Below are 12987 nucleotides of genomic sequence, written 5' to 3'. Positions count from 1 at the left end.
ACCCACTTAGGCTGACTAATACCGTGGCTTTTTTTGTTTAAACCTTAAACTTCCACTTCGTGCTGGAGGTCTTCTTTGACCCTTGCGTAGACCAACATATTTTGGATGTGGGTGTTAGATGGGGTACAACTGAGTCTCCAGGCAGCTCTAGGGCTGCTAACTGCCATGTTGGTAATAACAACAGCAATGCAGGGAGACACAGTATTAGAAAAGGCAAATTCCTTCTCCTTTGTGGGTTAAAACTGAGCTCCAGAAAGGTCACAGCTGTATTTTTAAAAAATAGTAAAAAACCTCACTTGTTCAAATGATGGCTGTATCGTGAAAAGGAATTCATTTCAGCCACTGTATCAGCAAAGCAGGTCATTAATTGAACCTTAGTATATTGAAATGTAAACCTGTTATTTCCCTGGTAATGGAGGCAGCACTGTTTGAGGTTAATTGTCTTTATATGCTCCATTGGAAAGCTTTTGGTGTCAGACACTTGGGGTTTTTTTTCTACATGACCAGAGAGCAGCTCATGCAAAATGGGGCTGTGATCTTTCTTGGGTCCATCAGAGGAACCTGTATAACAAATAACTAATCCTACCTACTAGCTACATCAGAATTTTTAAAAATCTTCCAGGTCTCATTGCTCAGTACACAAGAAAATCTGTATTAGCAACTATTTCTAGCCTCTAACTTTTGGAAAAACAAGGAAGGTTTTATTATTGCTTAAAGCCTCCAAACCCAGTTGGTATCCTGTAATGAGTACAGGAATACCGAGTAGTTTTAAAAATAGCACACTGGGTCTGTTATCATATGGGAAAACTCTGTGGTCATCAGTGTAGCAGGACTGTAAATCATTACATATGAATCTTTTTCTTTTCCAGGCTTCAGTTTATTTCTTTCATTTCCACAAACGCTATACAACATTCACAGGTAAGTGAATTAACGTTAAATAAGTAAGTTCTATCCCTTTCCACTTAATTCTGTATGTTTAATGGAGAAATAAATGTAATGCTTGAAGTAGCCTAGCTTCTTTCAGCCAGATGCTGTCCTGATAATGTAGTAAAAGGCTTTTCTGGTCAGTTTTGAGAATCTGATTTGTTTCTTTTCCATGTTTATAATTCCTCTCCTTTTCCTTTCACTTGCTGTTCTCCAGACAGTCTCACACTGGTCCTGCAGAGTAAACTGATGAAAGCTCTGTAGTTATAAACACTGCACTTTATTTGCAGTCAAATGTGATTTGTAACTTCTACCTGTGCTAGGTAAAATTCTGTAGCTGCTCATCCTACACTCCATGAAGTACTTTATTGTCTTCCTGATCCTCCTGTGAAAGTCTCCTCTGCATGAAGCCTGCAGATAATTACCATCAGATACTGGCTAGGCAGGTGGCAAGCTGTGATTACATCTCAGAGTTGGCTTGCTGCACCTAGGACTTCTATACACGGTTAGTTTATACTCCGATGGCCTATTTTTATTAATGCTGCCCACCTTCCTCCAGTATTTGCTAACTCGTTTCACTCATCTGTCACATCAGGTCTCTCAGATTCTAAGTGTCCTGGAGGAGGGGTTGTCATTCCATGTCTTTGGGAATTAAAGAAAATTAATATTAACATTTAAATTTCAGAGAGACTATGAGACAATAATACGTTGCTTCTACACAGTCTTTACCTTGTCACAGTACTCAGTGTAATCACAGAATCACAGAATGGTTGAGGTTGGAAGGGACCTCTGGAGATCATCTGTATAAATGTAGGAGTAGTTACATGTATAAATGTAGGAGTAGTTACATTTAAACAGTCCTAAAATTACATTTGGCCCTTTGAAAGCAACCACGAGGCTGATGTGGCCCGTGGTGAAAATGAGTTTGACACTCCTGGACTTGTCCAACCTACCTATTAAAGCAGGTTCTCCAGAGCAGATCACACAGGAATGTGTCCAGGTGGCTTTTGAATGTCTCCAGAGAAGGAGACTCCACAACCTCCCTGGGCAGCCTGTTCAGTGCTCTAGTACCCTCAAAGTAAAGAAGTTTCTCCTCATGCTTAGGTGGAACCTCCTGTGCTTCAGTCTGTGCCTATTGCTCCTCATCCTATAGTTGGGCACCACTGCAAAGATTCTGGTCCCATCCTCTTGACACCCACCCTTGAGATACTTAAAAGCATTTGTAAGCATGAATAGCCCTGAGCTTGGGGCAAGCAGAGTGTAGAGTGAGGAGATGTGGGGCCAGAAAGGCTGAGGACACACAGAAAGGCTGGAGTTTGGGGCAGGGTGTTGAGAGCAGCACTGGGAGGGGGCTGGGGACCAGGGGTGCAAGGGACTGTGGTTCAGGGAAGACTGGGAGAAGGAGGACAGCACCTTGGCTGTGTCAGTCCCTGGCAGTAGCAGTATTTACCCAGATGAACATTTAGTTTTTGCTTGTTTTCCTCTTGTGTTAAGACTTTTGTTTAGTGTTTTCAGTTTCAAATCACCATTTGACACAGTTTCTCTCAAGCCTTCCAGTGGGTTTATTGTTCCTCTGAATGGAAGAGCACAGTAATTTTAAACACCCAGTCAAATTTGCTTGAAGGATGCACTCATAATCTATTTAGTGATGAGGAACCTGAGTTTTCCAATCATCTCCTCTCTCTTCATCCTGCTGCCTGGTCTCAGTTATTATTTTATCAGAAGAATATTCTTTTTTTTGGAATGAGAAATATATTTATTGGATTTTTGTCTGGATTTTTCTATAAATACCAGTGATCAGAGATTTTAAACAGGACATTTCCCAGTATACTTCAAACACAGAATTGCTCTTCTGAACTTTGATATGAAGAAATGATCTAATGCTAGTGAACTTTAGTAAATTAAACCTCCTACTGCTTTTATAACCTCTCAGTGAGGTTTGCCTGAGTGAGAAAGATGCAAGGTAGACGCAAAGGCTGTTGATCTTATGTTACCTTTTTCCTAGCTGACAGAAAAGAGTAATTTACTACCTTTGATGGCACTATCTTTAAAAAGCTTAAAATATTCAGGAAAAGACATTATTAATTTTCCGGTAATCTAATTAGCCAACAAAGCCGCCCCTTTAGGCTGCACTTAGGCAACGGTGCAGGGTTGTCTAGCAGCATCACCACTAGACCTAAACAACAGCAACCCCTGCCAGCTGTGTGCTTGACTGTGTTGCCACTGAAAACGTGGGGCATATTGACTGAAGCATTTCATGCCTCATGTCAGAAGTTTCATCCTCTAAAATACATATATTTTGAATTCGCAGCTAGCCTGGGTGCTGGCTGTGCATTTGGATGGCAACTACAACAGGGTGTTGCGGCCCACTTTGTGTAAGCTTAGCAGTCCATTGCCAGGCACTGATGAGCGGGTAAAGCTGACCAGAAGCTATGTGAATAAACCAGTAGAATTTTACCCCAAAAATAATTGTTACTTGGGTATTCTACGATTTCTCATAAAATGTCTGGGTATCTAGCGCATTTGCACAGGTAGCTGTGCTGCAAGATGAGCTCTTGGGCTGAGTTAGGCTAGAGTTTGTAGTTACCGTGCAGAAATAAAATGGTTACATTTTCTTACTCCATAAAACCATTGTATTTATTTGCAGAGCACATTTAAAGAAAACACTGAAGAATGATTCTTTGTATGAAGTACTCCTACCTCTTGTGTCACCCCTGTTGCTGTTCATTCTTCTTACAGTCTGGGTGGTTTTCTCTCCAAGCAACATATTAGAAAAGCAACCAAGATTGTTTTTATGGATGGTTGGGGTTACTTTCTCAAATGTTATTGTAAGTATGTTTGTGGTGGTGGTAGTATTTAGAGATAGCTTTCTATTTTTACGTGAATAACAGAAGGGAACAGAAACTGTAGTGAAAAGGAGAATCACACTTCTGTTGTAGCTCTGTGTTACCCTCTTATGTAAAAAAGAACCACAGCAGTTGTCTGGACTAGGGACACTTACAGTACTGCCGTATCTACTCTACCACGGCATAATTTTTTATGAGGCTTCTTTTTTTCCAGAGTTTTGTGAACATCCCCAGGGAGTCCTTACTTCCAAGAACAGAACAGATATTCCCCAACACAGCCAGAACTGGGGACTTGTCTAAAGTAAAAGAAAGCTCAACACTGGCACTGATTTAGCAGCAGGAGAAGGGGGGTTGTAGTCTTGCCCTGCTGTTGTGCCCATTAGTGTGGTAGATGCATTCCTGTACGATACAGCTCAGCTGATCACACATTTTCCCTTCACTGTTCAGAGTAAGGATGTATCACTGACAGCATTTTTAGGGAAAGGCGTGAAGACATGCAGGGGCCTTGGCACGGCTCGCTTCTCACAGATTAGTTTTTCCTATACCACATCGTTGTAACTAGTTTTCCCCCTTTTAATGCCTATGAAGCAACAGAAGCCTCAGTGAAGTAACAACACGGGCACCCTGACAATGATGCTGAGCACCACAGTTAACCCAGCATTTTCTTCTCTGGAGAAGGCCCTTGGACTCTCTTCTTGCCAGGAGAGAGGGAAAGGAGCTGCAGCCAAGAAGGTGTTCCCCCAGTTAATGCTAAAATACCCTAAAAAGTAGCACTGATTGTCATTTTAGAAAGACAATCTCCAACACCATCTAAAATCATGTCACTGAGCAACACTGCATCCATGTTAAAAAGAGAAAGTCTTGAAGTGCCTTGCATTATGAGAGAGATCTTTGAAAAGGTGTGATTTTAAAAGAGAAAGCATAACCCTGTTAGAAATTTGTATTCAGGAGCAGAAAAGAAATCATATAAATGTATGTTTCTGAGGGGCACAAATCAAGCAGTTCCATTTTAAGGACTTAAACTCAGAGAAGTTAGGTTATTTTTAGATGTATAAGGTTTATTGTATCAATTTTTCATTATCTAATCTACCCCTTTTTCTTAAAAGAATAGTGTAGATTGCTAAATGAGAAATAAAATTTCATACCAGTGGGGAAAAGTGCTTTCAAAGTTTGGCAAACAGCGAGTTCTGCATGTACATCTCAACCAACTGAGAACAATTGTGGCAGGATGCTTGGTAGACTGCAGTTTATTAGACACTGAGTGCAATGCATATTCTTCAGGCCTTGGTTTTGATTTTACCAAAACATTTACTACAGTGTTAGAAATTCATGTGAATTAATAATGTATGCATGTTAGTGGAAATTATTAACATTTTAAAAGCAAGCATTAAATATGTATGGGTGTTAGTTGGAATTTATACCATTTTAGAAGTGAAAAACAAGCCTGTATTTCCCTTCGCCTCCTGTGGTCCCTTATACACACGTGATTCCTCCAGCATCAGAGCAAGGCTTGTCATGGCAATGCTTTTCTTCTCCATGGTAGCCAGATACACTGGGTTTCCATTATCTGTTCTGTAGACCACAAAAAGCAGCCCATGTTTCTCTGTGTCCTAGCATCTTGAACTTTTCATGTCTTTGACAACATATTTAGTTGTCCAGGAGATCCCTTGGGCTAAACGCCTGGTCTCAGACCTGGCCTCATAGATGATGTGCAATGGCCAGGACAAGTAGGGAAGGTGGCAGCCTCTTGGGAGCAGCAAAAAAGCCTAAAAAAAGGAAAGCTGCTTATCTGTGAGAGGAGGACTTCTTAGCCCCGTCCCCATGGCCAGCAGCTGGACCACCTATGGGTTCACCACCCCTCTTGCTGAGAAGCCCAGACCTTGCCTTGAGATTTGCTCGTGGGGCAACTCTCACAAATATCCGGATCTGAGCAAATCGTCATGGAGCACAACTGTCACAGCTCCCATTTAGGAATCTCTCAGAGGTACATGTCTGAATCCAGGAGGAGGGGACAGAGTGGGTAGGTCCTGTGGAGGAGACCTTCAGCCATCACCATAGCAGGAGCACAATGGCCGATGTGGTGGCTGGCTGCCGAGCAGGGGCACCTCAGACTCAGGAGGTGCTTCATGAGGAACCTCCAAGGGGAAATGGTAAGAGAGAAGATGGTAAGGACCTACCCAGGGGTACAAACCACAGCTGCTAGAGGTTTAAATTCAGGAGGACCAGGCGCAAGGTGTGAGCGAGGAGGATGGAGAAGCACAGGGCATTGTCCCACAGCCTTAACTTTCCAGCCTGGTTCTCCAGGCTCCAGCACTTTGATCTCTTGATGCTGTTTTTTGCCTCACTTGTAGTGTGAGTCAGGGCTTCATGACCAGGGGGGATAAGGACAAGCAGAACATAGTCCATTTTGCAGTCCTTTGATACACCGAAGGTGAATTGCTACAAATATTAATAAGTGATCTTCATGAAAAATCAAGTACCGTACTTAATGTGGTGTAATAATGGTTTCAAACAATGTGACATTCAGCCTCTGGACAAGTGCAATATTCAGCCAGAAAAATTAAAGCATACAGATTGCTTTAGCAATTTCTGATACCCTCTGGGATAATTCCCAAAGGAATTATAAAACTAGTGCTATTCAAAAAATTAATAATAAAAACTGATAATGCATTGTAAGCAAAAATGTTTACATTAGGTACAAATCCTTGCTTCTTGCATTATTGAATGTTAATTATTTTTTCATAGTTTATTTTTGTATTCTTCAGCTTCTACAGCACAGACATTAAGGCCAATATTTTTTCCCTGTGGTCAGACGCCTACTTCTGCTGTTGTAAGATTCCAGACACTGCACAGGGAATGAATTTTTCATTCTTCTACTGTTTTCAGGATTTATAAAATCTATTTTTAACCACATTTAAATTTTGATATTTAAATAACTTAAGTATTTCAGCTGTGCCTAAAGTCCTTTTTTAAAAAAAATAGAATAGTGTCTATGAGACACGTTTATTCATTTCTTAAGGAGTCTAAACCAGATAAAACACTTAGATTCACTTACCTAGCTTTAAAAATCTGAACTTAAACTCTTTACATTTCAAGAACTCAATAAAATTAAGCTAATTGCTTTCAGTTTAACCAGGCACCATATATTCATTTTTTCTGCCATTCTGAGCGGGATCACTTTCCCTGGGCCCCCAACTAGATCTCCAGGGAGCCCACGGCCATAATCGAGCCAAGAAAATGGTGTTTTAGTACATAAAGTAGCGCTAAAAAAGAAAAACAGGATTTAAAAGTGGCATATATTACCTTCTCTCCCTTCTATACAATGAACTAGAATGTGTTTCCGTCATACCATGTGATTAAGATACCAGTACACTCTCCCAGTGATTAAGTGGTGGCACATTTGATTAGAGATCACAACTTTATGAGCTGATGTGAAAGCCTGAGGTGTCAAACACCCATCCCACCCCCCACCCCGCTTTTGCGAAGATGTGCTTCGGCTCATAAAGCACAATGTGTCAAAACACTGTCTCCAGAAAAGGAACGTGTATTTCAGATTACTTGTAATAAAGTCCTTTAAGGCTCACAGGCAGACAGTGAGGCGCAAAGGTGTATCTGCAGCAGTCTTCTCACCAGAAACAAGTCCCATTTTGAGCCCTAGCTTTGTTTTCCCCTCCTAAAAGCAACCTGCAGAGAGCATGGATGTCCTTTTGTGCTGATGCCTGGGCTGACCCGGTGCTTCTCACCTGGTGCCTTTTGTTCCAACAGTGCAAGGTGATCATCTGCCAGATGAGCAGCACCCGGCCAGAGCTTCTCCACTGGTTCCTCTTCCCGCTGGCACTGGTGGTCTACGCGGCCATCTCGGGGCTGCTGGGCTGGACAGAAGAAGCGGTGTTGGCCACGTTCACGGCCCTGGTCACAGCCGCCCACGTGCACTACGGGGTCTGCGTGGTGAGTGGGACCCTCCAAAGCAGCCATGGGAGAGCTGCGCCAGGGCGGGCAGGGAGATGGGGTCTGGGAACGGGTTTGACACTGTCCAGCTGGGGCAGCAACATCAGTGGCTTGGATTACTCCATTGTAGCCGACTGGTAGGGGCTTTAAACCCATCACAATCTGAATATGTATGGACTGTTCTTATGTAACATTCAATCCATATGGCATGAATCCTCCTACTCCTTTTCCCCTTCTTCTTCCTGAGGTTATTTGACTGAAAAAAAAATAGGAAGGTAAAATGCAAAGTGACATGAATAGAATTAACAAAATAAGGGTAACTTTGCTTTGAATCTGCAGGCAAAATAGCTGTCCTAATTTCTAATATTTTCTTTGCCGTTTGTTAACATCTCTCAATCTGGAGACGTGAATAGCTTTCCAGCTCATTCAGTCTTATCAGTGCATTTTTGTGTCTCCTGGATATCAGTGTTTGTCATTTATTGCAATCTGAATTAGTGCTTAAATTCGTTTTTCCTCAGTTAATGTCCTCTTTTTTAAAGAGCATTGCCAAATGATCCTAAGGGAAGCATCTTAATGGGGGTTCACTTTCAGAGAAAACAACTTGCATGGCAAATATCTCATGTCACAGGGAGTTGGTCAGCATTCGTTTATTTAAGATACACTATGGGATACAAGGATGTTCCTTCCCACCTTTGAAAGAGGCTTTTTGCCAGCAGACATTGGCCTTATAGTAGATTTTACCTCAGCATCGATATGGGCCAGTCAGTGAGGTCGGAATGGAAACACCTGGTCAAAATTCACTGTTGATTGAATGGGTCCAGCTCCACCAGTTTGTATCATCTGTGAATGTGGTCTGTAGTGACTTCCCATCAGTGTGCTGCAAGAGGAAGGTGAACACCACAGCTCTCTTGCTTGAATGAGAGAGGTCCCCATGTACTTGTAGGTCCCAAAGTACATGAGGACTGTGGCTGGGTTGTCCCTCACGACTAGGAGAAGAGAGATGGTGAATTGTGAAGCACGTACAAAACTGATTGCTAATCTCTGTGATTTTTCTTTAGGGGCTGCAGCTGAGTGAGCACTTGAACATTTACATCTTTTCCCTGAAGAAACGTGTCCAGGAGTGAACACCTGCACTATAATCAGACTGTAACACTTGATGTGGAGATTCTTCTGATGTGATAAATAGTTGGAATTTATCTGATTAAAATAACCAAAGAATAGAACAGTCCAGATATCCAAACCACTGCAACAATGATACAGCAAGATGCTTCATCTCAGAGGAAGATTCCCGTCCAGCAGAGAAGTGTTTACCAAGTTGTTCTGCTGCTAATATTTATTCTCTTCACTAATGCCGTGTTACTACTCCCTCTGAAGCTTTTGTCTTCCTCCTCCTCACCACTGTGTCCAAAGTCCTGGGTAAATCTGTGCCAGGTTACAGGAGCTCCTTGGTATTTTATAACCAGCATTGCTTTTGCCCAGCCCCGTCACCAGTGGGACCCCAGCAGTGGAAACCCTTCTGGTACGTCCTTCCCACTCCCACATCAGTGCCTGCTTCGTTTTCCATATTTATTTTCCTCATGACTCATTTCTTCCATACAACCTCCTGAAAGGCTTAGGCACATTCAGGCTTTTCCTCACCTCAAATTAATATGTTAAAAAAAAGTAGAATTAGTTCAGAAAGCTTTAAGTACAGTGAAGTGGTTTTGAAACCTATGATTTTTTTCCCTCAGTGTTAGGATGAGTCTCAGGTGACTTGTATCTGTCACAAATGCAGGTTCCATAGAGCAGCAGCTGGTCTTTATACTTATTTTCTAGGCAGTAACAAGTGCATTGTTGAGATTTTGGTAGCAACAAGCAACATACCCTACAAAGGTAACCAGCTGAGAATAAATTTGGCCAGCAAACCTTTGAAGTTTGTCATGTTTCACTGCAAAACTGGTTAGTCAAACCTCATCTATGAGTATGAAATGCTAAGCAAATAATTATATACCTGTGTGCTTGAAACAAATTCTTGTGATTTTAGATAATGACAAAGAATAATAATTGAGACAAGAAAAGCTTTTCTTTTAGACATTACATGTTTGCATGCAGATGTAAATTGCTCACTTCCTCTATAATATATGTAGGTTTTCTGCATGCCTCAGAGGAAGGAGGGAGAATTTGAGATTCCTCTCTTTTCATGTGCTGCCCTAGCCAGAGGGACTTTGTGGCCTTGGAGCACTAATGAATCAATCTGTCCACGTTCTCCAGGGTAAGCTTTATATTACATTTCTTGCACAGAGGGATGTGACTGACTGACTGGCACGTTTATTAACTAGTTAACTATCTCGCCTGCCAGAAGCAAGGCAGAAGGGTCGTTTTTGAACCTGCTGAGCCTTAAGTTCACCTTTTTTTCCTTAGACTCTCCTCTGGCTTTATCACTGGCCTGATCATTTTTTCCCCGGTTAACATACCCTTACATCAGTAGCTCCTATTAACATTTTCAGCTGAGTACCAACTAGTCATATCTTTATGAACAGCTTCAATTTAATGCTAAAAATGGCAGTTTCTGTGTTCGAGGGGCAATGACAAATTTGAGGTAGGCATGCACCCAGCAATCTCAGTGTTTGATGAAGTTAAATGCTACAACAGCTATCAGATACACTGCCACAAAAGTCTTACCTATTTCAACAGTTTATATTTAACCCATTCATTAAAAATCCTAACAAAAAAAATAATTAAAATAAAATAAAACCCCAAAATACCTCTGAATTGAATGTGGTTGTTCTGGAGGACCTCCATGGACAGGCTTCCTTTTTCCCTCTGTCTTGCACTTATTTATGGAACAGTTGGAAATAAGGGTCACAGAAGCAGCACAATTTGATGCACTGTAATGGAGTATTTTGCAATATTTAATTTGATGAAATTATAAAACTTGAACTGCCACAACCTGCCTGCACTTGTACCTTCCTGAAGAGAAATATAGTATCACTTTTAAAGGAAACTAAGCTCCAGCCAGCTTTTCAACATGAAGACATGGCAAATAACTTTCTTTTTCCTTTTTAAAGCAATTTGTCACTACAATCTCTATGAAAACAAGTATAAAAACAGATCATGTATTGCACAGTGTATATATTGAATTGTTAGCCATCTTGGATGGTAACTGTTTCAATGAATAGGAATAAAAATGCTTTGTTCATAGGGCGGTATGATCACAGATTTATTTGTGAAGTCAGATAGTGGTATGAATATGTCTAGCAACTCTTTTTTTGGTCACGACACTGTTGCAGGAAGTTTTCAACTATTTGAACTAGAAAATATATTTACAACTTTTCTTATGCTGTTGAGCATTTGCTCAATGACATGCCCAAAGACACATCTCCTCCCTAGTCATATGAAAAGAGCACCTTTCTTATGAGTAGAGACTCAGAGGCCTGGGCCTGTTCAGCCTGGAGAAGACAAGGCTGAGAGGGGATCCCATCAATGTTTATAAATATCTCAGGGGTGGGTGTCAAGAGGATGGGACCAGACTCCTTTCAGTGGTGCCCAGTGGCAGGATATAGGGCAACGGGCACAGACTGAAGCACGGGAGGTTCCATTTTAATATGGAGAGAAAACTACTTTGAGGGTGCCAGAGCGTTGGAACAGGCTGCCCAGAGAGGTTGTGGAGTCTCCCTCCCTGGAGTCATTCCAACCCACCTGGACACATTCCTGTGTGATCTACTCTGGTGAACCTGCTTTAGCAGGTTGGTTGGGCTAGATGATCTCCAGGGGTCCCTTCCAACCCTAGCCTCACCATTCTGGAAACTAGCACTGCTCTCTCAGGTTTGAGTGTCTGGGTTGGAAATGGGCTTCTCTGGTCCTGGCTTCATCCTCCCACCTCTACAAAAAAACCTGCCCTATCCAGGGCTGGGCAGTGGCTCTGGCTCAGCCTCAGCCCTCCCTGGAGCAGCAGGGCAACCCAGGCTGACCTCTCCGTGGTGACACACAAACAGGCACCTTCAGCCCCTGGCAGAAAGCGGTCCTGATCCAAGGCTCGAAGCCCTGGAGAATCAGCAGCAACTACTGCAGCAACATTGCTCATGCTGCAAAAGATCAGAATTACAAGGACGTTTCTCCCTTTTCTTCCTAAAGACAAATATTTTAGTGTAAAATCATAGAATAGTTTGGGTTGGAAGGGACCTTCAAATGCCATCTAGTCCAACCCCTTGCAATGAGCAGGGACATCTTCAACTAGATCAGGTTGCTCAGAGCCCTGTCCAGCCTGGCCTGGAATGTCTCCAGGGATGGGGCATCTCCCATCTCTCTGGGCAACCTGTGCCAGTGTTTCACCACCCTCATTGTGAAAAAGTTCTTCCTCACGTCTAGCCTGAATCTCCCCTCTTCTAGCTTAAAACCAACACCCCTTGTCCTATTGCAGCAGGCCCTGCTGAAAACTCTGTCCCCATCTTTCTTACAGGCCCCTTTTAAGTACTTAAAGGCCATGGTAAGGTCTCCTTGGAGAATGTAGGTGGCCTTTAGGTATTGCACTGAAGATTCAATCCTGCATACTTGGCCATTCCACTGGGAGCTTCAGTGCCCTTGCACAGCACTCTCTTCACCTTCTGGCTGCCACAAGTTTTGCCTTTGCTGTATCAAAACTGAGATACAACAAGAGACATAGTACTCTGAAACCAGAAAGCATTTACCATAAAGAAGAATGCTCTGGTTTTATGCGCACACGTACATGCATTTGCTTTTTTGAGTTGTAGAAGGTGATGCCGTTGCCCAACTCTTGGGGAAACAGATACTAGCTATGCACATAGAATAACTTTTTCTAAAAGTAGCTGCCTCTTTCTTCCTGCTCCCAGATGCAGTCACTAGTGAAACAAAAATATGTATTTAAACCAGGAAAGTATTATTTTACAATATTTTGAATAGTCTCTAGAGCTAGACAGATTTTAACATACATTTTTTTATTAAATATGTAAAAAGATAAACGCAAGTCAAGTTATTCACATATTCAGACAAAAATCTACTCTACCATGCGACAATTTGTGGATAATGTAAAAGGACTGATACATCTGAATAAGACTTTTTGTATCTATTATGTCATTACTTATCTATTTATAATTAACAATACATATGTTTACATTCCTTTCAGTTTACATTTAATATATAACCAAAGCTTTATGGTGTGCTATTTAGTAAAAGTAATTACAAATGCATATTAAAACCATAATGGGTTACTCACGGAGGGTGAGAAGGACAACTCTTTCTCCTTTCAGAGCATCATTCTCCCTTCAGCACA

The 12987-nt window shown here is 41.8% G+C and overlaps 1 protein-coding gene across 3 annotated transcripts in view; it reads left to right on the top strand.

The window, feature by feature from the left end:
- The window catches only part of LOC102084222 (ethanolaminephosphotransferase 1), a 58204-nt gene extending 47306 nt beyond the window's left edge, over positions 1-10898 (top strand). For all 3 annotated transcript variants that reach the window (XM_065053477.1, XM_065053476.1, XM_005505819.3), the window contains 4 exons: positions 870-918; positions 3572-3752; positions 7536-7718; positions 8777-10898. In XM_065053477.1, coding sequence (XP_064909549.1) covers positions 870-918; positions 3572-3752; positions 7536-7718; positions 8777-8842 — 479 coding nt within the window. In that variant the 3' untranslated portion in view covers positions 8843-10898. The remainder of the gene's footprint in view (positions 1-869; positions 919-3571; positions 3753-7535; positions 7719-8776) is intronic.
- The last annotated feature ends 2089 nt before the right edge of the window (positions 10899-12987 follow it).

The sequence above is a fragment of the Columba livia genome, chromosome 2 (genome assembly GCF_036013475.1).
Source record: "Columba livia isolate bColLiv1 breed racing homer chromosome 2, bColLiv1.pat.W.v2, whole genome shotgun sequence".
NCBI lineage: Eukaryota > Metazoa > Chordata > Aves > Columbiformes > Columbidae > Columba > Columba livia.
Note: the sequence above shows the minus strand (reverse complement) of the source record. Positions and strands in the feature narration are given on the sequence as shown.